At 39.0% G+C, this 21,983-nt stretch overlaps 2 protein-coding genes across 8 annotated transcripts in view; one reads left to right on the top strand and one right to left on the bottom strand.

Moving 5' to 3' along the window:
- Nucleotides 1-703: 703 nt before the first annotated feature.
- HPS3 (HPS3 biogenesis of lysosomal organelles complex 2 subunit 1) lies at nucleotides 704-19,775 on the top strand. 2 transcript variants are annotated; one of them, XR_010884997.1, is made up of 17 exons: nucleotides 704-998; nucleotides 1,244-1,738; nucleotides 3,050-3,236; nucleotides 4,446-4,531; nucleotides 5,640-5,832; nucleotides 6,085-6,166; nucleotides 8,407-8,561; nucleotides 9,626-9,734; nucleotides 9,969-10,150; nucleotides 10,451-10,628; nucleotides 11,260-11,490; nucleotides 13,469-13,654; nucleotides 14,727-14,915; nucleotides 15,462-15,569; nucleotides 16,067-16,273; nucleotides 17,621-17,863; nucleotides 18,955-19,037. XR_010884997.1 is itself a non-coding variant. In XM_067301522.1 (17 exons), the coding sequence occupies exons 1-17, from the start codon at nucleotides 776-778 to the stop codon at nucleotides 19,080-19,082; spliced, it is 3,030 nt and encodes a 1,009-aa protein (XP_067157623.1). In that variant the 5' UTR covers nucleotides 704-775; the 3' UTR covers nucleotides 19,083-19,775. The 2 variants fall into 2 exon arrangements, 1 of the variants encoding a protein (XP_067157623.1); XM_067301522.1 differs by having other exon boundaries at nucleotides 17,621-17,711; nucleotides 18,955-19,775.
- Nucleotides 10,148-21,983, bottom strand: part of CP (ceruloplasmin) — a 31,282-nt gene continuing 19,446 nt past the window's right edge. Inside the window, exons 19-21 of one of the 6 annotated variants that reach the window (XR_010884995.1) lie at nucleotides 15,065-15,142; nucleotides 13,236-13,314; nucleotides 10,148-10,207 (exon numbers count right to left, since the gene is read on the bottom strand). The gene's annotated coding sequence lies outside the window, so the exon portion shown is untranslated. Of the gene's footprint in view, nucleotides 10,208-12,834; nucleotides 12,967-13,235; nucleotides 13,315-13,661; nucleotides 13,832-14,962; nucleotides 15,143-21,177; nucleotides 21,835-21,983 lie in introns of those variants that run through there. The other 5 variants (XR_010884994.1, XR_010884996.1, XM_067301521.1 and 2 more) reach the window with 5 other exon arrangements.

Genomic DNA, 21,983 nt, shown 5'->3' on the forward strand with positions numbered 1-21,983 from the left:
TTTTGACTCTACATATGCTAAAGATACGCAGAGAGAAATTATTTTCAGAAGTACTTGTAACTAGCATTTGCATAGCATCCTCTGCATGCACAGTTTGTGAAGTTCTAAAGAAAGAATTACTGTTTTTAAAACCAAAAATGCCTTTGTTTTTGCATCTAGGATACTGAAAGATCCCAGACCACAGCAGCCTGTGCTCGGCATGCCGCTACTTGCAGCAGCCACTCCAAGCCTGAGCCCTGCTCTGAGTCACCTATCTCATCCATCCCAAGGGGATCGACTCTGAATACACACCTCTGTCCCACAACATTCAGCAACAACTTCTCTTTATTTCCAAGGCACTGTTCCCAGCCCAGCCTCACTCACTTCACCTTAGCCTCTCACTCGGAAAGTCACACAGTGCTTGAAGCTGCTAGCTGCATATGGAGCAAGACGCTCCATGCGATCCGGGAGGACTCCTGAAAGCGCTAACAGCATTGAGGTCAGAAAAACTGCACAGAAACTCGGACTAAGTAACATGCAATAGCACAACAACGCTTCCAGACGCACGAAGACGACCCCGGCTACGCCCATGGGCGCCCCCGCGGCCCGCCACCGAGGGAGCGGACCGGCCCCGCCATGCAGCACACCGCCGACGGCCGGCTCCGGCGCGGCGCAGACGCCTCCCCCGGCCGGCGCGGCGCGGCGCGCTGCGGAAGTGCAGCAGCGCCGCGGCGGCCTCTGCAGTCGCGCGCGGCCCCGGGCGGCCTGCGGCGCTGTCTGCGCTGCGGCGGCGGCCATGGTGCAGCTTTACAACTTGCACCCTTTCGGGTCGCAGCAAGTGGTGCCCTGCAAACAGGAGCCGGCGCACTTCTGCTGCGGCCAAGATGAGCTCTTTGTGGCCTGCGCGGCGGCCAGCTGCGGGGTGGAGGTGTTCGCGCTGCGTGACCAGGGCCGCTGCGAACCCCTGGGCTCCTTCGCCACGCTGGGCCCCGTGCTGCGCATGGCGCACAGCAGGACAGGTCTGCGCGGGGCGCCGCCGTGGGGGGGGCGTGGAGGGGGGGGCTCGGCTGGACAGGTCTGCGCGGGGCGCCGCCGTGGGGGGGGCGTGGGGGGGGGGGCTCGGCCAGGCAGGTCTGCGCGGGGCGCCGCCGTGGGGGGGCGTGGGGGGGGGCTCGGCCGGGCAGGTCTGCGCGGGGCGCCGCCGTGGGGGGGCGTGGGGGGGGGCTCGGCCGGGCAGGTAACAGTGCTGCTGTTTTCTTTGCAGGAGACTATGTGGTAACAATTGAAGAGAAAAACAGAGCAACTTTCCTAAGAGCGTATACAAACTGGAGATGCATGTCAGCTGGGAGCTCTCGTGTGTGTGTCCGGATGGTGGGTCACAAGATGGAAGAGTCATACAGTGAAACCTTGAAAGAACAGATGTCAATTGTGGAAATGCCACTTTCAGATCCTCCGCTGTGCATTTCATGTTGTCCTGTAAGTGGAAATCTTCTTGTGGGCTGCAAAAATAAACTAGTTATGTTCTGTTTGAAATATCTGGTCATAAACCAGAATTTGACTGTATTGGACTTTGAACGCTCCTTAATTTTACACATTGATAACATAATTCCTGCTGAAGTTGCATTTTGTGCCAGACATATAGCCGTAACAACAGAGCTGGATGTTCTGATCCTGAAACTGGAACTGCTCCAACAAGGTGCAGACAACACAGGGCAATGTGCACATAGCGCTAGTACGCTAGAAGAGCCTGTGGATAGAGGCAAGTACAGACATTTACTTTTTTTCATCTGTTAACTGATTAAGAATCTGTTAACTGATTCCTGTTATTCTCGAAGTAGCTCCATCAAGATTATTGCCCCTCAAAAAATATTTCCAGATTGTCTTAGGACTGTCAGCTTGAATATTTTAGGGCGTGAAAAGTGTTGTGCTACCTGTAGTTAGAGGTAATGCCTAAAACAAATACGCCTTTACTTTGCAGACACTTTCAGGATAGTGCAACCCCTACAGCCACAGGATCGAATCTCTCTTTTGGGATGCTATCATAGGCCACATCAAAGCGGTTGCAGTTATGTGTGCTATGTTCAGAAAAATTCTTCCATCGGTATCACTGCCCAAATAACTGCCTCTCTTCTAAGGGAGAAGTAGGAGGCCAAGAGAAAGATGCAATTCATGAACCACAAAGCAGACTGTGGTTACTGGTTCACATGTTTAAGAATGCTTTTATGGCAATGGATGTGCACTTTTGTAACTGTTTGCATGATCAGAACCTGGGTGAAGAGGGAGTCAGCAAATGCCCTTTTTCAGTCCTTTGTCTTCTTCAGGGGTTTGCCACAGAATCTTAGAAAACCTCGAAATAGATTTACTTAGTAGGTTATATTCCCCCATATTGCAAGCAACCCACCCCTATATAATCACCTCCTGTCTTTCTAAAAAGATTAAACACCTACAAACTTCAGAAAAATCCTTCATTTGTAATGGAAGAAACTTAAAACAGAAGAAGATGTTCTTTTAGAAGTAGAAACTTTATCTAGAGAAAATTCAGAGGTAAAAAAGACTTTCCAGATAAGGAAAATGCAAACTGGAATTTTTTTCATTAACTGAAGATAGATCTTAACTCAAAGAACAGCATCATGCCCCTAGTTGTTTTTATTAGTTAAAATTTATTACTTAAAATTACTTAAAATGTTACTAATTAAAATTAAGGATTTGCTTTCCGGAGCATAAGTGAGTTTAAGATGACACGAAATTCTGTCATAGCTGCCTTTCCCATCTTAAAACCTTTCTAATCATCCATAGCATTTTTTTTATTTGACAGCTTGCCATACAGAGCACAGATTATCTCAGACTTGCCTTATATTGAACAGTTTAAGTCTTGACTTTTAGGTATTACAACAGTTGAGGCTTTTAAATGAAAGACTGTTCTTGTCTTCAGGCACAGCTCTTTTTGAATTGTAAGGGTTAGAGTGAGCCAGTGCTAATTAGGTAGCTTCAAGTGGAGTATTTAATTGTGTCACCTCAATTTCTTATTGGAACTGATGTGAATAATTAATACAACATTTTCATTGTTAAGGTATAAAAGATGAAGGCCCTTCAACACATACTTTGCAGTTTGAATCAGATGAGTTTGTCATTTGTCAGAAGCCAGTGGAACTGCTTGGGGAAGAAAGTAAGCTATGTGAGATACCCATCACACTGGAATCAACAGGATTAGCTACAGAAGGTACAGAGTACTTCCAAGTGCGGTATCTGCTTTTCAGGTATTAAAAAATGCATTTTCCCTTTTATGGGCTGTATATACATGTACGCTAATACTTCTAAGAAGCCAAAATGATCTGTTATTTGCATCTTTTTGAAAGTATGATCCTGATATTTTGACTTGGGGGCTATTTATAAAGGGTATTGCACTGCATAAATACTGTGATGCCAAAGGAAGACCCATTTTTGGCCTTGCATATCCTAAGCTTTATTTTGTTTGGAGAATATGACCAGTTATTCTCCTTGAAATGGAATTGAGCTTTAATGGTTTTGCAGTTCTGGTGATGTTTAAACAATGTCTGCTTTCCATCTTACCTCCTTGTATCCTGCGAAGAGCAGGCATGGCAGCTTCTCTTGTGATGTATCAGGAGGAGTTGTCTTTTCTCAGCATAGTTTTTGTACTTGTTTGCTTACTGAACCCACAAAACCAAATTTTACACATCTTATTCTGAAGCAGCTTTGTGTCAAATTTTGTTATTGTTTAGAGAAGCCTGCTCTAAAGGATAACACGCAAGAAAATCAGCAGTCCTGGCAGCTATTTTCTGCTGTCGATGCTGTGTGATTGTAATCAAGGCACTGCCAGCTAAACTTCTGTTTTATTTATGCTATAGCTTTCATCAGCTTCAGCTGAAGTGATACTTATTCAAGTACATCTAAAAAATATATTCTCCCTTTGTCCATCTGGAAAAGAGAGTTTACCAAGTATCCTAAGCACTAAGAAGCTACACTGTTTTGTTAGTATCAAAAACATTAAACATTCATCCAAAGCTGAGGAATAATTGATGTCACAGTCCAGGGGTGAATTCCAAAGCAAAGCAGGAAAAAGGATGACACATTCAGTAATAGGAAAGAAATGCAGGACTGAAGATGGACAATGTTATGTATGGTTCAGTTGAATAAAAAGGAAAAAAAAAAAAAAGATTCAAACTGATGGCAACTTGTCTTCCAATGAGCCTAAACTTTGACATGCAGTCATCTTGTAGGCAAGTGAAGAAGATTTTTTGATTGCAAGAACTTGAGATAGTTGTCTCTAGGTGTGCACACGCTTGTTAGCATTGCCGTGCTAGTTACATTAAGAGTAGGCAGAGTGCACAGTAACATGAGTATTAAAACTTTAGCTATGGCTATTATTGCAGTTTACTTGTCCAAGGTAGCTGGGAATGTTTTTTTCACTGACATCCCATGTTGTTGTTTCGGCTTTTTCCTTCTAGACGTTTTACACCTGACCAGTCGCCTTTTGGCTTTTGTGAAGAGACGAAGTTGCACTCTCTTCAGCTGCTTCCTGTATACCAGACAGGTAGATGCATGTTCATGGATGCATTATGGTCTGTTGGTCTATGTCACAGGAGACCTGGGAAAGGGAATATATATACTAAGGGGATATATATACTAAGCTCTGTACACTGTTCCTGTCAGAATATTTTTTATCAAGGTCTTTTTCCTCCCTTTTCAATGATTTAAACTGAGCTTCCATTAACAAAAAAATCTTAAAGTTTCTCTGAGTTCTGTAGAAACCTTGAACTAAAATGTCAGTTCATACCAAAAGTAGTCTAAATCAGCTTTTATCAATTCTGTACTCGTTAATTTTACATCACAAAATGGCCACTTTTAACATTGCATAAATTTATCCTCAATGTTATCACGAGATGCTAGGCTGCATCTCATTAGAATTAACATCGGAAATCAGAGTGGTAAACCTTAGTAATTGTTAAGATAAAAGTTACCTGTTTGCTAGGCTTTAATTAAAACCAGAAAGGGATAGATTCAAATTTTAGGGGTTACTAACACACACTAGCTTAAGCCCCAGCAGAAACATCAAAAAACTTAATCCACTGCCTTTACTGACTGCTCGCTTAGTTTGTGGTTGTATCTGTTCCGTTAAGTAGTAAACCTTCATTGCAGCTGACCCAACAGAATGAGCTACTTGCCATTCAACTCCAGCTAACTCACGTTCTCTTGTGATTTACAGTCTTCAGTAAGAGAGTCTGTAGAATCTGGACACAGCTTTTACTTCCCAAATCAGCTTTATAAATAAACTTTATAAATAAACTCACAAGGAGTTGTCTAAGATCAGGGCGATCATTCAGTCTATGGGCACGTAGTTGTGATTAGTCTGCCTGGACTCCTACATACTGTTACATCTACAGAATTTCTTCACTCAGTGACGTGTCCGCTCTTTTGTTAGAAATGCCTCCAAATGAGATTACTTATGACATGCAAATTGAATGTATTTCAGACCTGTACACTGATGCTCCTATAGTTCTTTTTCTCTTCTGTAGCTACTAACAAAACCAATCTGGAACTCAGTGCAAGTCTGTTTATCTTTTAGGCATTAGGCTCACAAAAGAATTGTAAGGTTTTGATCTATCAGGTATATAAAATGCCTTTCTTATTGTTACATCCAGGAAGTTCTGTGACAGCCCATGGAGAAACTGAGAACAAGAGAGAACTATTGAGTCTCTTTTGCTTTTTCTCTTTACCTCATGTTGGATATCTCTACTCTGTTGGGAAGTTAGTAGAATTGATCTCTACTTACCAATATTCAGAGAAGTCAGAGCAGGCAGTTCTCACTCCACAATTCCTGCATGTCATTACGAGGTACTATGTTTATGATTTTGCTAATAGTATCGCTACCTTTCTGTCTGCTTTTTTCATTGTCTCTAAACTATCCTTCATAGCCTCTCCTTTGGATAAGTTTATGTATGTGACAGTGCAGCATGCCCTCCAGCCTGTGCTTCAAGGCCCATTTAAGGAAAAATACCCGATTCTTTGTATTCTTTGCTAGTCAATTACTGCCAGTCTTCTTTTTTTTTGTTGTTTTAATCAATGTAGTTTCTTCTTTCCCTTTAGTGAGAACCTACAGTGTTTCACAGTGCGGTGCAGTGCAGCAGCAGCTCGTGATGAGGATCCGTACATTGATACTACTGTGAAGGTGCACACTTTCTTATCTGGTACTCGATGAAAAAGCTAAAAATGCGAACAGTAGTATGGCACTTAGTTTCCTTATGCTTCCTTCTGAAATCCTGTCAGTTTCTATTGGCTGAAACAATAGAATAACACCCATAATTACTATTTGACTCTAATTCATGTCACACCACATTCTAATGGTCTACAAATAAATCAGTGAAACACAATCTACTGTTGCTGTTTAAGATCCTAGAACATTAGTAGAATGTTTTCAAATACATTAAAAGCTATAAAAGCACATATATTTTAAACCAAATTCTGTGCTTTGCTGTATGGATTGGAATGAAGGGTGCAGAGTTTTCCTTTATTGCAGCTGATGGTGTCTGTAAAGCCTACACATCTTGAAGCCTACATTTTGCTCTTTTTTTTTTTTCCTCTCGGATGTCCTTGAAATGTGAATTTTTGTAAGAGGAGCATAGACCTTTGAACAGGTCTGTTTGGCAGATACTTAGGGTGTTTTTTTTTAAGTGGGAGGGCTTTTTATGCTTTGCAAGTCTAGACTTTTCCCCTTCCTCACATTACTTATCTGTAATAATCTGCTGAATTATAAAGGACTGAAAGATAGACTGAAATGTATTTTAAGCTAGTATGTAAGGATTTTCTTTGGACATGTAGACAGTGGACATAAAACCATAGCACAGTAGAGATATTGTAAAATTATCAAGTGACAAACACATATTCTCTGCCCTCCACAGAAACTGTATGTATGAGAGAGACAGGACTGTAATCAAGATGTTGTTGCAGGCAAAATTTTATTTGACGTATTTTTTTTGCTAGCTAACACAAACCTCCCATCATTGATTCAGGTATTGAGATAAAAAATACAAACACTTACATAAAAACTCTCTCTAGCCCCTTCTTCAATCTCAGCTTTCCATATTTTTGCTGTGGGTTACATTCAGTCCATCAGATTTCCTCCAGTGAGGTGAGGGGCAGCGCAGGAGGTTGAGGGGTGCAAGATGGCTTTCTGTCACCCTGCGCATATCACTTTCTTTCTGCCCCACTGTGGTTAATGGTTTCTTGTCTTTCTCTTCCTTAGTGTCACCACTTGGGTGTGGATGACCTGCAGGCTGCATTCTCTCAGGGGTGTCCCTACCACAGTGTGTCCTCCAGGGGCTGCGGCCCCTCGGCGGTGCCCCCCCGCTCCGGGCCTGATCCCTCCGGGGCCGCGGCCCCTCGGTGGCGCCCCTCACTGCGGGCCTGGTCCGCCGGGGGCTGCGGGCCCTCGATGGCGCCCCCCGCTCTGGGCCTGGTCCCCCCCCGGGGGCCGCGGCCCCTCGGTGGCACCTCCTGCTCCAGGCCTGGTCCCCCCCGGGGGCTGCGGGCCCTCGGCGGCACCCCCCGCTCTGGGCTGGGCCCCCTCGGGGGCTGCGGCCCCTCGGGGATGTCACTGCCCTGGTGTGGAGTTTGACATGCGAAAGCATTATTTCTGCTGTTTTTCACATGAGTTTCAAAGCTGGCTGGATCCAGTTCTGACTGGCCCAGGACAGTTTCTGGCCTCCTTCCAGGCCAGTCACCACTGCAGTCTCCTGCCTCTTAAACTTAGTAACTTTTATTCCAGGCAGAGATGTGAATAACAAAGTCTACAAAAAATTGTAAGGTTTCTTGAAAAAGTAGGGTATGTTAATTTGTAAATATGGTAATTTATCTTCTCAAAGCTATGAATTCAGAATATTTCGGACAAATAAGGTTGCATTTTTACATTTTTAGTTCAGCATGGAGGATATGGTGAGTCTTGGCTGAGAAGGGCATATTGAACAAATCAAGGTTGAAATACAGAAAATGTAACAATAGGCAAGGAAATATATTTCCATCTATAGTTACTTAATATATTATAAGCAGCTGAAATCAGGACTTTTGTAACCATGTTAGGCAATCTTTTACAACTTGGTCAAATTCAAGCCATTTGGGTCTAAGTGTTCCATGTTAGGTACCAAACTCAGGCTTAGTTATTTCGAGACACAGCTAGAACTGCAGTTCCTGAATGAAATGATTATTTTTTTTACCCATTTGTTAAAGGATTTACTGCCATAGTAGTATGAGTATTTTTATTCTTGCTTAAGTGAAGCACTCAGGAAAGCCAGTGAATATTTTTGTGTCATATTATTGGACATAAAACTACATTTTTTTCCTCATATATCTTTTGATTTAAAGAGTCAAAGTACACCCTAACTGAAATTACAAAACAGCCTCTTTCCTTTATAGGCTTGTCCACCTGTGTCACTGGATGTCTGCACATTAAGAATGCAGCTTTTTATAGGACCAAGAGCTATCTGTCATTTCAAAAACCACGTAATTCTTCTGATTAAGGCTGACACAGAAGATATTACTGAAAGAAGAAAACCTACAAGAAGGATGCTGTAAGGATTTGTGTCTTTTGGGGAGATGGGATTTTAATTTGTATCTGTGTTCAGTGTTGAATTTGTGGGTGTTGGAGTTGAAGGGAGGATCCGCTGTGAAAAGATGGTTCTGGAAATAGCTCCCAGACTAGTGGGAAATAACAGAGGTCGAGCATTGTTTTGTTTTGTTTTGTTTTTTGAGTGGATGAGAACAGAAATCAACCACTGAGTTTTGAATTCTGCTACATTAAATGACATGGAAGAAATGAGGGAGTAATCACAAATGGCTGAAATCAACCAAATAAGTTACTCAAAATATTTAAAAGTTGTAACTTTCATGAGTAATGTTAAAAATAACATTACTAAGAACATATCTATTACTCAGAAGAAAAAAAACTTGTCTTGAGAAAGAAAAATATATGAGTACTGAAGTTATAGGCTAGCAAAATGTGTTGTAGCACAAAATAAAGACACACATCTTCTGCTACTTGTATTTTTTCAAAGCTTGTAGTTGACATTCGAGGAAGAAATGTTTTTTGCCTCCTGTAAAGATAATCAGTTGAACAAGAGCTAGTCTACTTAACACCATCATTTAAAAAAAAATGTAAATATCCAAGAACAGTAAAAAACTGAACAGGAAGAGTCTGTTGTTTCCTACAGTGTTTTAACCTTAGGGCATTAAAGACCTAAACAATGCGTTAGACTAAAAACATTCAAGTACTTTCTTACACCATGTTGTGGTAAATACTTTAATAGAGCTGCAGGGATGAAAGTACTTACAGAAAACAAGTATACTTGTTAGCTAATTTGAATTATTCAACTTCGTGGAAGTATCTAATACTACCTGATGTTAAAACCCAGGAGAGGATGTACTTGATGGTTCCTAACCATGATGTCTCTGGTTTATGAGCATGCCTGTCCATTGAGTTATTAAACATTATGATTTAAATCCACAATTTAACTCTCAAGCATTTATTAGCCTTCAAACATATTTATTTATGCATTTAAACTGTCAAGTCATGGGGTTTTTTTGGCTGCATAATGTTTATTTGGACACTGAAAACTCATCTCTTCTTTCTCTCTAGTTCTAGAAAGGCTGACAGCATCAAATCCAGAAAAACTCCTGATTCAGAATCTGGCTGGAATTTATATATTGTAAACACTGTTTCAACTATCCAGCTTTACAGAGAAATGGTATTTGTCCAACTCCTCCAACAAATGGAATCATCCAACTCCTGCTTTTTGTTGTTTGGTGACTAAAAATAAGTATTGTAAATTAATCTCTGCATCTTATCACTGAATATACTGTAATGTGTTTTTCATGAGTAGTCTATACGCTATTTCACATGGTTGCTGCCCTCTCTAGATTTGTTCCTGTATATTCGTTATTTTTGCCAAAGACCTAAATATATGCTGTGTCTGTTCTAGGTGGATTACAGTAGAACGTATGAAAATGTAAAAACTGAGAGTTGCATCCATCTTCTAAGTGAAGCTCACTTATTAATCAGAGCAGCTATAATGGACCCCAGTTTCCTTAAACCAGATGAAAAAGAAGAACTTCTAACAGCATTTAGAGAAAGTTGTGCTTTCCTAGGAGACTGCTACAGCAGGTGATGTTTTGGATGTCAGAGTGATATAGATGAACTTTTGTTTCCAGTAATGCAACCCTAAAAGTTAAAATACATTATTCTTTGCTATTTTACATTAGCATTGCATATATAATATAAATATTTACATTCTACCAAAACAGCTTAATCTGGTCTTCTATTCAGTATCTGGCTGTCTAGATATTTGCAGGTACTGGTGTGTCTGCAGTTTTGACTAATGCATTATTTTAGTTCTTAAAAACAGCAGTAGCAAAGGTATTACCCTTAACATTTTTCCCCCCCCTTCCTCTCTATTGCTTTCAGGTTTGACACAAAGGATTACCACCTTGCTTTGCCTTACTACAGAATGTCTGGTTTATCCATGACGGAAGTTTTAGAGAGACTAGTTTCAGAAGGTGATGAAACACACAAATATGAGAGAGGATTTATATTTTACTTAACTCACTCTCTTAATGAAGACTTAAATGAAGAATTAAGTCAGGTAGAAAAAAAGAAGCTGTTTTTTCTTACTGTTTCTATCTACTGCTTCTAATTTTGAGAACTGTGTGTCAAATTTTAATTAAAGTTTCCTTTGAAAATGCTGAGCTGTATATTTAGTTTTACAGTTCTTTTTCACATGGTTTTTATTTTCCTTTATTTACAAAATAGCAAGCAATTTCAGCAACTGTAAAGAGAAAGTTGTGATACTTCTGGCCACTTTCAAGCAGCATATTGTCAGTTTTGCTATCGTGATGTGTGTTGCTAATGATCTGGGTCCCAATTACACGTAGAGATACTTCCATGCTAGGAAAGTTCTTTGTCAGATTTCTATCATCCTCCATTTCTTTAAACCCCCATTTCTGTAACAAAACAAACGGTTATTTTGAACACTGCCAAACTGTACACATTGGTAAAACTGATTCACTGTGGTGGATGTTCTCTCAGCACCCCAGAGTATGGACTGAATCACTCTCATGTAAAGTTCCTTTACTTTTACCAGGAAGGTAGGAGGCAGGAAAAGCACTGTGATTTGATAGCTGAGCTGTCTGTCTGTCTAAGTGCTGTTTTTATATGCTGTGAAAGACTGTATATCTGGAAAGGTTGAAACTGTTAAATGGCTTTTATTTTAACAGGAATCAGCAACTAAAGTTCTCCAAATATTCTATCTTACTGAACCTGTCCAGCTGCCACATATCCTCTGCAGTCCCTGCATGAGGAATGTATGTCCTTTGACAGCCATGAAGTATCTTCAGAAGATAGAAAAGATTATGCCGTCAGTGGTCCTGACACTTACTAAGGCTTCCATGGCTCTGAAAATGGGAGACCTGATGATGTATGAACATGAGATGGACTCCTATAAGGAGGTAAGATATGCTTAAAGCATGAGCTATTCACCCTTTGTAAAAACCCAAGTCAGTAGGGTTTGGCTTGCCGTTGTATTTTACCATAAGAGAAACTTTCAGTCGCTCTTCCTTTTCCTCCTGATATGCTGTGTAGTCTCCACTGAACGTCTGCAAGAACAGACTTGGGCTTGAGGGCTGGCATATGCTGGGACTGTACCATTTATCTTGCAGGAAGAGTAGTCTTATCCTGGCAACGCCTTACCGAGTGCGCAGAATTTTCAAAGCTATTAATTCTTGCTAAACTAAATGCTATTTACTGGAGCATAGCAGGCTCTGCAGAGCCAGTGCTCTTCACCAATATGGCAGGGTTGTATAGCAGCATTCTTCCCCCCCTCTATCTTTGATTGATATGCCCATGAAAACTTAAATGTCTGTATGCAAACAGCCCTTGTAAGATTGCTCATGGAGAAGAATGTCCTTGGTGCACACAAGCCATAATTTCTGTATCCAATTGCTGTATACAATTTCCCTTTTTTTTTTTTAAGGTGCAATCAAGGCACTTAACTGCTGTAAAGACTGCATCAGAGCATACTTTAGTGGTAACAAAGTAAGAATTCTGCATCAGCGAAGAAAACATCGTTAGTGAAGCAGTCTCTGTCATAGATGTTCCCATGTGGTTTTAGACTGAGACCAATCTTTAAATTACTTGTTAAGACTGATCAGGACAGTTGAATATTCACAGGTTACAGAGCTTGAAATGTAATCATCTCCTCCTGAGAGTGAGCTGTTGGTGTCTTAAGAACTTTTTTAATAAAGTGATGGTTGTTCCAAAGTTAAATATCAATTACATTAGGAGAAGCTCTGGGGAGCTTTCAGAATTAGTAATGCTTGAATTACAAGGCTGGGAACCATGGAGTGCTATATCAGCAATGGTATTTAGCGCCACCTGCCGTCTTACCTATTCACAGCAAGATCAAGTGAAATGGCCATGTTGTGAGCAAACATACACATTCCATCACAGTATGTAAGAGTGAAGAATGAGAGAGGGTCTTAGAAAATCAAGTATTGGGGGGGGGGGCGTGGGGGTGTCTTTTTAATCTGACCTATTACAAAAATGCTTGTTTGCAGCTCATCTTTAAAAAGCTTTTTATTGTGAAGTTGAGGAAAATACTGCTTTTCAGGAAAATAAGGAAAGGAAAGACAAGTTGTATGCATAGGGATCTAAAAATCTGAATTCTGTTCCTAGGTCTGCCTTATATTTCCTGTGTAATTCACTTAACTTGTTTAGGCATAATTTCACACAGAATCACAGAATGGTTGAGGTCGAAAGGGATCTCTGGCGATCATCTAGTCCAATCCCCCTGCTCAAGCAGGGTCACCTAGGGCATGTTGCCCAGGATTGTGTCCAGATGACTTTTGAATATCTCCAAGGAAGGAGACTCCACAACCTCTCTGTGCAACTTGTTCCAGTGCTCAGTCACCCTCAGTCATCAGTGTCTTTAAAACAGAAATAGTATCTTGTCATGCTTACCGCTGAAAGCAGTAGAAACTCCAGAAATTACTTACTGTTGCACATCTTACAGCACATTTTGATCATTGTTTCAGGGGTATTTTCAAATAAAAATCATACTTCAGCAAAGTAGTCCTATTGAATTTCCAGTCAGTGACTTTCAAAACATCTTGTGTGTTGACTGACTGGGATTTCATAATAAAACCTATCTTTTTATGTGCATAGTAACTCCAAATTTCAACAGCCTGTTACTTACAGCATTCAGGCAAACAGCATAGCACTTAGCAGCCAGTGTTCCAGCACACAGGGTAGAGGTGAGTCTCTGGAAAGCTGTCCTATAAATTGTAGAAAGAGAATTTATTTCCTTCCCCTGACTTTCCTTCATTTCATCTATATAAGCTTGAGTGCCTGAGCAAATACTGAGTTTGGTGGGTTGATTTGTATGTGGATTGAATTCTTCACCTGATTTATATCTGACTATGTCTGTAGACAATACTGGCGTGTGGCTTCATTGGGCAGCCAAAACTCTTGAGACAGCATAAGGAAGGAATTGTTATTCCGACTGAATTTGCTATTCATCTGAAGGAGACACAACCTGGGTTACTGGTGGCTGCCACTGTGGCTTTATATGAGAACAGTAAAATTGAACTGGAAGAAGCAGATACCTTTTTCAAGGTTAGTCTGTGATCATTTTTTACTTTTATTTTTCTCATAGTGATGTTAATATGGGTGAGCAAAGCAGTCTGAGTTGTTCTTCACTCACATTCCAGGGTTTCTTCGGAAAGAGAGAGATGGGGGGTTGGATATATTCCAGCTTTGCTAGATGACTGTAGAGGACTGAAACTGGACCTTCTGGAAAGAAATACTGGCTGAATCAAGCAAAAATATATATATTTATCTGTTAAATTCTTTGTTTTGACCCTGTTATGTGAACAAAGAATACCCTGATCTCAAATATCTTTCAATGGCTTCCTAAGACCACTGAAGCTTAACAGAATTTGGATAAATCATTTCCATAGGCTCCTTTTGAAGAAATCATTAGGACTAAAACACATTTCTAAAGAATCAGACTTAAATATTTATGAAGGTATATAATGCTCTGCTCTTCAGTTTCTGAAAGAAGAGTAGCATCTCCACAGTTTGTGGAAAAGTAGTTTTTCTGGTCACTGAAGTTTTCTTTATTAAGAGTGGGAACAGACAAACTTTTTTTCTCTTCTCTACAATGAATAATGTTGTTTGGATTAAAATTATACATACTTCAGTACATTATGTGTGTACTTCAGTATATTATGGCCTTGGATCTGTTATTTTGAAAGACTTTTATCAGAAATATCAATTCATGAAGCTCCCCAGCTGAGCTACACAACATTTTGTTATTGTGGACTTTCTTTCCATTAAGATTTTTCTTTAGAAGTTGCCTGCTTAGCTCTTGATACATTTAAAAAACCTCCAACTTAGCAGGTCTGTAAATGCTTGCTGACTGGATCATTTCTGAGTAAGTCTCCAAGAAGAAATCAAATATATAATTTAGAATTGATGTCCTTAAAATCATTCCATAACCTTTTTACTTTGCCTGTCACTGTATTATGTAAAATCACACCCATTAGATGTACATCAAGACAAAAAAACAACCACTGCTTATGCTAAAGAAGTGGAAAACTGTTACTTCTTGTTCCTTCTTACTACTGCTACTAATAATTACCATATTCTGTGCTAACTTGCTGTCTTCTAAAATTTTTGTTCTTAGACATTGTGTAATAACAGTGAAAACACTATCCCTCAGCTCTTAGTAGATTTTTGGGAAGCTCTTCTTGTAGTATGCTCTCAGGAAGAAGTACTTCAGGAACTCTTATTGAGGGTTACTTCTCAGTATGTTTGGAGAATATCAAAGAGGCAATTTCCTGAGACCAAACCATTGAAAACAACAGAGGATCTGGTAAGCACACCTATGCACTCAGAGAAAGTTTTATGATTTCATCATCCAGCCAAAGTCCATTCAAATACTATCTTGAGTATTTTAATTCTGGGCAGTTTATCGCTTGAAAGAAGCAAGACTGAAAACAAATAAGGTAGCATGGTACTTACCAAATAGATATTCCTGGTTCAGGTCAGTCTTGCTGTTTGGGTACATCTACAAATAAACTTCCAGCAGGAATTTTGGTTCTGGACAGGAATAAGGGCTTAAATGAAACAAAGAGAGTTTGTCAAGTGGAGTGTTTGCGATTTTACAAAGCTGACTAAATGGGAAAACCTGGGAGTGAATGACTGTAAAGTTTTCTGAATTGGAAATCTGGAATACAGAATTAAGTAGAAGTAACTTCAGTTTATTCCTCACTCAGTCATATGAACCAAAAGAAAGAGCAACTGCTCTTCTAAAGTATGCTACTTGAGAATTAAATTTTCTTCACTTGGAATGGGTTTCACATGGATCTGTAAAAGCAGAAAGATTTCTGATATTAAAACTTCTTTCTTTCTTGTACAGATAAATTCCTGTAATCATTTTGGGTTGATTTTTCCCTGGGTAACTTTCATAATGTCAGTGGGATCTCCATCTGATAAAGATTATCCTGAAGATATCTCAAAACTACAGGTATGAAACCTTTACAGTTTAGACCCGTTCTGCAAATGTTCATTTATGTATGAACATCTTTCTCTAGTGGGGAAAAAAAAAAAACAACACAAAACTTGTATTTTTAGAACTTTAGCCTTGTTCAAGAAAAACTGCAGGGTTGGGGTCTTCATTTATATCTATAGAATACAGTACTCAGCTCTGAAACTGTAATCATGTTTATCAAAACAAGATGTAATAAAAAGCTGTTCCTAGGATAAGACTTCTGTGTCCAAGTTGATCTAAAAGACACGTTGAAATTATAGAAGAAAAAAATACCTCAAAGATGCGTCAATAACAATGATATATACATTTGCAGTCTATTCCACACTTACTTTCTCAGTTATCAGTAACTTATTAAAGGTAGTAATATTTCAAAACTATTACAATAAGTGAAAGCTTTTGTTTTAAGATTATGGTTAACTTTTCTTGCAAAGTTTGTCTTAAATTCAAACAATAGCTTTTCTTCTTGTTTTTAGTCTATTTTATGTAGTCAGTCAATCAATGTAACTTCAGCTCTGCCTTTCTTGGAGCCTCTGTCGGAGGATGGCAATGTCGGCCTCACCATCCATGTTCTCTGCAGTACACGTCTAGGAAAGTATGAGGATTCCCTTGACCTGCTTCTGAAAAAGTGTCCTGATGCAGTTGTATTATATGCTCAGCACGAACTGAAAGATGACAATCGGGTGAGCTGCTTTTGTTAAACTCATTCTTTTTTTTCTTTTTTTAACACGGTTGTGTACATGTGCACACTAGGAGAGATAAAATAGCCCTGCTTTCAAAGTAAAGTGCTTAGCTTCTTTTGAACCTCTCACTTTGCACTGAAATTTCATAACTGAATCCCCACTAATTTTAATGAGAAATTTTTTTTTCACAGTTCCTTCATGAAAATATGACTGCTTGTATTAATTTTAGTAAATAATCTTTTCAGATGGCAGAGTGCCTCAGAAAAGGGAGAATAATATTTTTTTTCCACTGTAAATGAAAACTCAGTCTAGTTTCTCACTAATCAGTGTTCTAAATGATGTTTGACAGCATTGCATAATGTGTCAGATTTTAGTGATAAGCTGGGAAAAGATGGTCCTTCAAATAAAACCACTTTTAAACATGTTCTTAAAGCATTCTAGTGACATCTGACCTTATAGCATAAGAATGATACAGGTTCATTAGTAAGGAAGATTAAATTATGTTATGTCCCACTTTCTCCATAGGCCACTATGCAATTTTAATTGTGGATCTGATTTTATTCCAATGTTCCAAGAATACAACAGTTTCCTTCCATTGCCCATCACAGCTACTCAATTAATTGTGCAAAGTTTTGCTGGCTAGAATCAGCAAAGGCGATCCCCTACTATCTGGAGATACAAGTACTCCATTCAAAACCGAATTTCTGCTTTATTTTCAGATTCGAAAATGGTTTCTTTGATTGTTTCCATGTTAGTGGTAGAATTGAGTGTGAGGTTATGGTACTGAACCTGAAGACAGGTGGAAGAAAAGTATTACCATGTGTAGAAGAAAAGGAAAGAAATCCCTTCCCCCTCTCCATTCTTATAGGAAAAAAATGATGCACAAAAAATTAATTCACTACTACAACTGTTGGAAGCAGGCAGATTAGCTCAGGAGACAGAGCAGAGTTCTCATAGTAATGTTATATACCACTTTGCATGGAGTTGTTTGGAGGGAAAAAGCTTAATTTTCTTACTGCATCAGTCTGTTGCTAATTATGTACATTTATTTTCTGAACTATAAATACTCTTATCTGTAGAGGCACTAGGGGATACTGTTTAAATATTCATCAAGTATAAAAAGTATAAAAAGAGCACAGTGAAATTTGAAAATACTACATATGCAAGAATGCTTCATTTCAAATCATTATATAAACTAGTTCCTGAGTCCATCTTAACCTACCTGTATTTGCACACATCTGATCTTAGTTCAGTGTACTTTTAGCAGGTGTTTCATGCTTTTAATTGCAGTCATTCTTAGTTCACACTTTTACTGGGTTTTTTTTTGTTGTTTTTTTTTTTAATTAGGCTATGTGGTGGAACAAGCTGCTTCCTGAGCTTTGCAAGAGAACCAGACTTACTGGAAATTACTCTCCTGTTCATATTTCATCACTGAAAGGTAAATCACATGATGACAACTCAGCTCAAGAAGCCTTTTTATGGCATGCAGCATTCTAAACATTGTTCAGCCTAAGGACTATTGGTGTGATATGTGGAAAGAAGGGGACCATTTTCCATGGGTAAAGCTAATACAGCTCAGCAGGCTCTCAGGTCAGTAGAGCAGCATTCTGCAACATGCAGTATTGCTGCTTCATATAACAATGGTGGCATTCATATTACTTCTGTATAGGTCATGAATAAAGACCACAAAAAGCTATCAGATAGCAGTAATAGTAATTGTTTTTTTTCTAGGCTAAGTGACTATAGAGTTCTAAGCAATAGCTAACAGGCTATTATTAATCACCCCATGGAGTGTTTAAGTGTCTTTTTATGACTAGGTCATAGATTGAAAAACTGCAGTGTGTTATGATAGTTGGTAATATTAAGCAGAAGGAAATGTCTGTGTTCATTTTGGGGGGGGGGGTACTACTGGCTCTTTGGCCAGTGGAAACAAAGAAATGGAGAAACCAATCTTGAAAGTTGACATAGTCCCATTGTTAGGTGTTTGTAGGAAGTCAATAATACGGAGTAGCTGAGGGGTCGGTTTGTGTATTTTTGACAGAAGAAGACGACTGAATAAAATACAAACACACGTACGCATGAATAAAAACATAACAAGACTATCCCAGTGGTACAATCTGAGGGCAGAAGAACAGCATTGCTGGGTTGCATGGTGTAGAACAGGTTGCCATGCTATACCATAAAGTTCCAGGTTCTAGTGCCAGAAGTTTTTCTTTTGAACCATTGTTTTCATGCAATAACTTTGCATTAATAAGTACTTCAGACCATGATGTTAAACAACTGCATCTCAGAAGCTGCTCACAGAACATCACATATTGCAAATCATGCTGAGTTAGGGTACTAGCATAGATTTCTAGTGCTTCCTTTCCACTTTATACAAAACATTTGAAGTAGCAGGTCAGAATTCTGTAAGCATTAGTGCCACATGTAGACCTGATGAATAAAGATAGAGGTATCGTTTCATTCTGAGATGTAATTGTTTGAAATGCTGTTTCATTTTTTGGTATTTTTTTTCTCATAGTTGTATGTGGTCCCAAATGGGTGTGTCTTAAATTTGATTCCAGTTATAGTATTTAGGTAATTTGATGACTTCAGCTAGTAATGACATTGTTAATGTTGTTTTTGTTCCTTTTTTTTAACCAAAATATCTTAAACAAGATTTTTTTCCCTGTCCTGAGCAGAAACTTTATCAGTTGTTGCAATGGAACTGGAACTAAGGGATTTCCTCAATGTTCTACCAGAGGATGGAACTGCAGCATTTTTCCTGCCACATCTTCTTCACTGCAGCCAAAGGAAACCGTTGACCTAAAGCCAATGAAAGTTTACTACGCACTCAAATACCAAGAATGCGCTGTAATAAAAAAGTAAATGAAACAGCAGAACTACATAGAAAGTATTGTGGGACTCACCTTACATATTAGCCACCTTATGTCTGAGTTGAAACCTTATTATGGAATGATAACTACTATCTCAGGCAGAGCATCTCTTTTAAAGATGATGACAGAAAAAAATACTATTGCACATTGACAGAAGTTGGCTATCCAGAAGAATTCCTGTCAGGTAAAACTGAATGGGGGTTGGCCAGGTAAAAGCACAACTATTCAACTATTAGATGTAGGTCACTCATCTCCTAAATGAGGATAAACTTATGGCCAAAGTGGTTAAAAAATACTGACTGTACAGAACAATTACACATTTAATGTACACTAAAAGTGAAGCAGGAGTCAGTCTTAATTTCATGCTAGTTAGTTGGGTCATGATTGAGGGAGGCATGTCTCTAATTATATGAGTAAAACTGCTTGCCTTTCAACTGAAACTAGGTACCTTACTTCATTTTGCAACAGAGAAATTCCCTTGAATTCCAGCTGGCAAAACCAGTCACTGCTCTGTCATCTTAATTACATATCCATATAAGTGTTACACTGAAAATGTTTTCATTAACAATTCGCAGAAAAAGACTATAAATAAAAGAGGAACATTTTTGTTTCTAAGTGGAATGGAAGATCTGGCCTACTGCTTGCTTGCTGTCTTGTATGTTGGTTTTTTGTTTGTTTGTTTGTTTCCATCTGTTGTCATATCTGTACTGGGGTATCTAAAGTATCAATACATCACAAATCCAGCTGAAAACCCTATTTCTTCCAGGTCTTTTGGTAAGTGTCGTGTGTGTGTGTGTGTGCGCGCGTGTGCACACTGATGTGTGTTTTTCTTCTGGGCAGAAAACGTTCTGCTCTTCCAACTGGAATTTTGTCATAAACTATCACAACATTTATGAACTTATGAATGCAATTTAATGTTTTTTTAGAACCTACCACCAGTAAAACAATGGCAGTATGATCCCTTAACCATCTAAAGGCTTAACTAGCTGGCACTGGTGCTATCAAATCCACTTTCAGTAAAGCCATACTGTTACTTAAGCCTCTAGCAATCATTCAAAGGCTATCTCATCTGCATTCCAAATGAAACATCCAAAAAAAGTAAAGTTGTTTAACTTTTCTGTGTGGTATGTCTGTTACAGCCAAATCAGTGACCTAATTTAGTAGCAGGACTATACTGGCTTCAATGACCTCTTTCTGCTTTAAAAAAAGAAAAAGCCAACAGGGTTTAACTATCCTCCTCATGCCTTGTCTTGATACAGAGAAGCAACTTGCATTGTTCTGGTATCTTTTAAAGTAGAAATGTTTTCCTTTCCCTGCTCCTCTCATACACTCTTCGCTGTTGTTTGATACAGGTGAGGGATCAACTGAGCAAAAGGGAAAGCTGGGCTAATGAAACACAACTAGATGATACTTGCTCATACTGCTTATGTTTTTGACCAGAATTGGTCATGCAATAGCACTGCTGCTTCCATCTGTTGAGAATAAGTGCTTAATTTATGTAGCTGCATACCACACAACTAACAGCAAAATGATTCCACTGCCGTAGTTGTTTAAGATTCATCAGGGCAAAGCTCTTAGGTAGCAGCCACCAGATTTTACCCTTTTATTCCCTGAATTTCATTAGGCTTAATTCAGCATAACTTTGCCCCTCTTATAATTATTTTTGTAACAGAAAAACAAACATCTTGTGCAGCCATGATCAGTCTGCCACTTCATGTCTTAGCTTCATTATCTTGAAAGATATTACTTGATAAAACTATAATTCAACAGAAGTAGAGGATTATTTTGTTAGAAGTTTATTATACAGTCTTATATATGACTTAATTTTGAACCTACGGCGCAAGTGATAGCCCAATTGCTATTTCCCATCCTGTAACAACTAACATCTGACTAGTGAAATGTGACATCAGATCTGGGACAAATACCTGAAACGAATTTTGCTGCCACACAGGTTTATTTACAAATTAAAAAAAAAAAGAAAAAGGAATGTACATTTCACTTGGCTCTTCCATATTATTTGCATATATGATAATTCCTCAGCAGTTAAATAACACACATCAGGAATCACCTAGAACGTGCTAATTAGCTGGCAAGCTACAATTTTTATTTAAGGAAAATGTTATTTATAAACTTATATCCTTAAAACTGTTATATCCATACAACTGTCTCAGTTTGTCTGTCAACTGTCAGTCTTTGTTAGCAGCGGGCCACCAAATGAAATCTTCAAAAACCAATGCTGAGATGGATTGTCCAGGAGATAGTATTTGTCAAGAAATGCTTCACTGAAGAGAGACCTCAGAGAATCACTGTGGTAAAATGGCTTCTTCATTCTAGTGTGCCTGTTGTACCATTACACTTTAACTGACTGAATGATCTTGGGGGAAAAAAAGACCATTTGTCTCTAAAAGGAAAAAACAGCTTTTGTGATACCCATTTCATCAACAGAGTCTTTCTATGCATATGGACAACAACAGATCCCAGTACCTTTTACGTGTTGTGAGTTAGTTTTTTTTTTTTAAAAAGCCTCAAAAATGCACCAAATAGTACTGAACTGTCTATAGATAGCTGATTATGAACAATCCAACGCGTTGCTTCTCTGGGTAGGTAAAAGTCTATTTCTACATCTCTTTCAGTGTACTGTAAGTCAGCTCTTCTATCACCTGCACAAGTTTGGCATGGCATATTCTGTAAATCAGAATGGTTCATAAAACAGTATAGAACAAGATTGTGTTCAACATTCTAATCTTTTTTTTTTGTATTTATACACACACACGCACACACTTTATACACACCACACACTTTAAAATGCTCTTCACCCTTTGTCAATATATACC

This window comes from Apteryx mantelli, chromosome 9 (assembly GCF_036417845.1).
Source record: "Apteryx mantelli isolate bAptMan1 chromosome 9, bAptMan1.hap1, whole genome shotgun sequence".
Taxonomy (NCBI): domain Eukaryota; kingdom Metazoa; phylum Chordata; class Aves; order Apterygiformes; family Apterygidae; genus Apteryx; species Apteryx mantelli.

Bases quoted from the DNA above. Each gene is read 5' to 3' on its own strand.
- HPS3 (XM_067301522.1), top strand. From the start codon at position 776: ATGGTGCAGCTTTACAACTTGCACCCTTTCGGGTCGCAGCAAGTGGTG. The intron at 4,532-5,639 runs GTAGATGCATGT...TGTTACATCCAG, and splicing joins GCTTCCTGTATACCAGACAG to GAAGTTCTGTGACAGCCCAT. The intron at 17,712-18,954 runs GTAAATCACATG...TGTCCTGAGCAG, and splicing joins TCATATTTCATCACTGAAAG to AAACTTTATCAGTTGTTGCA.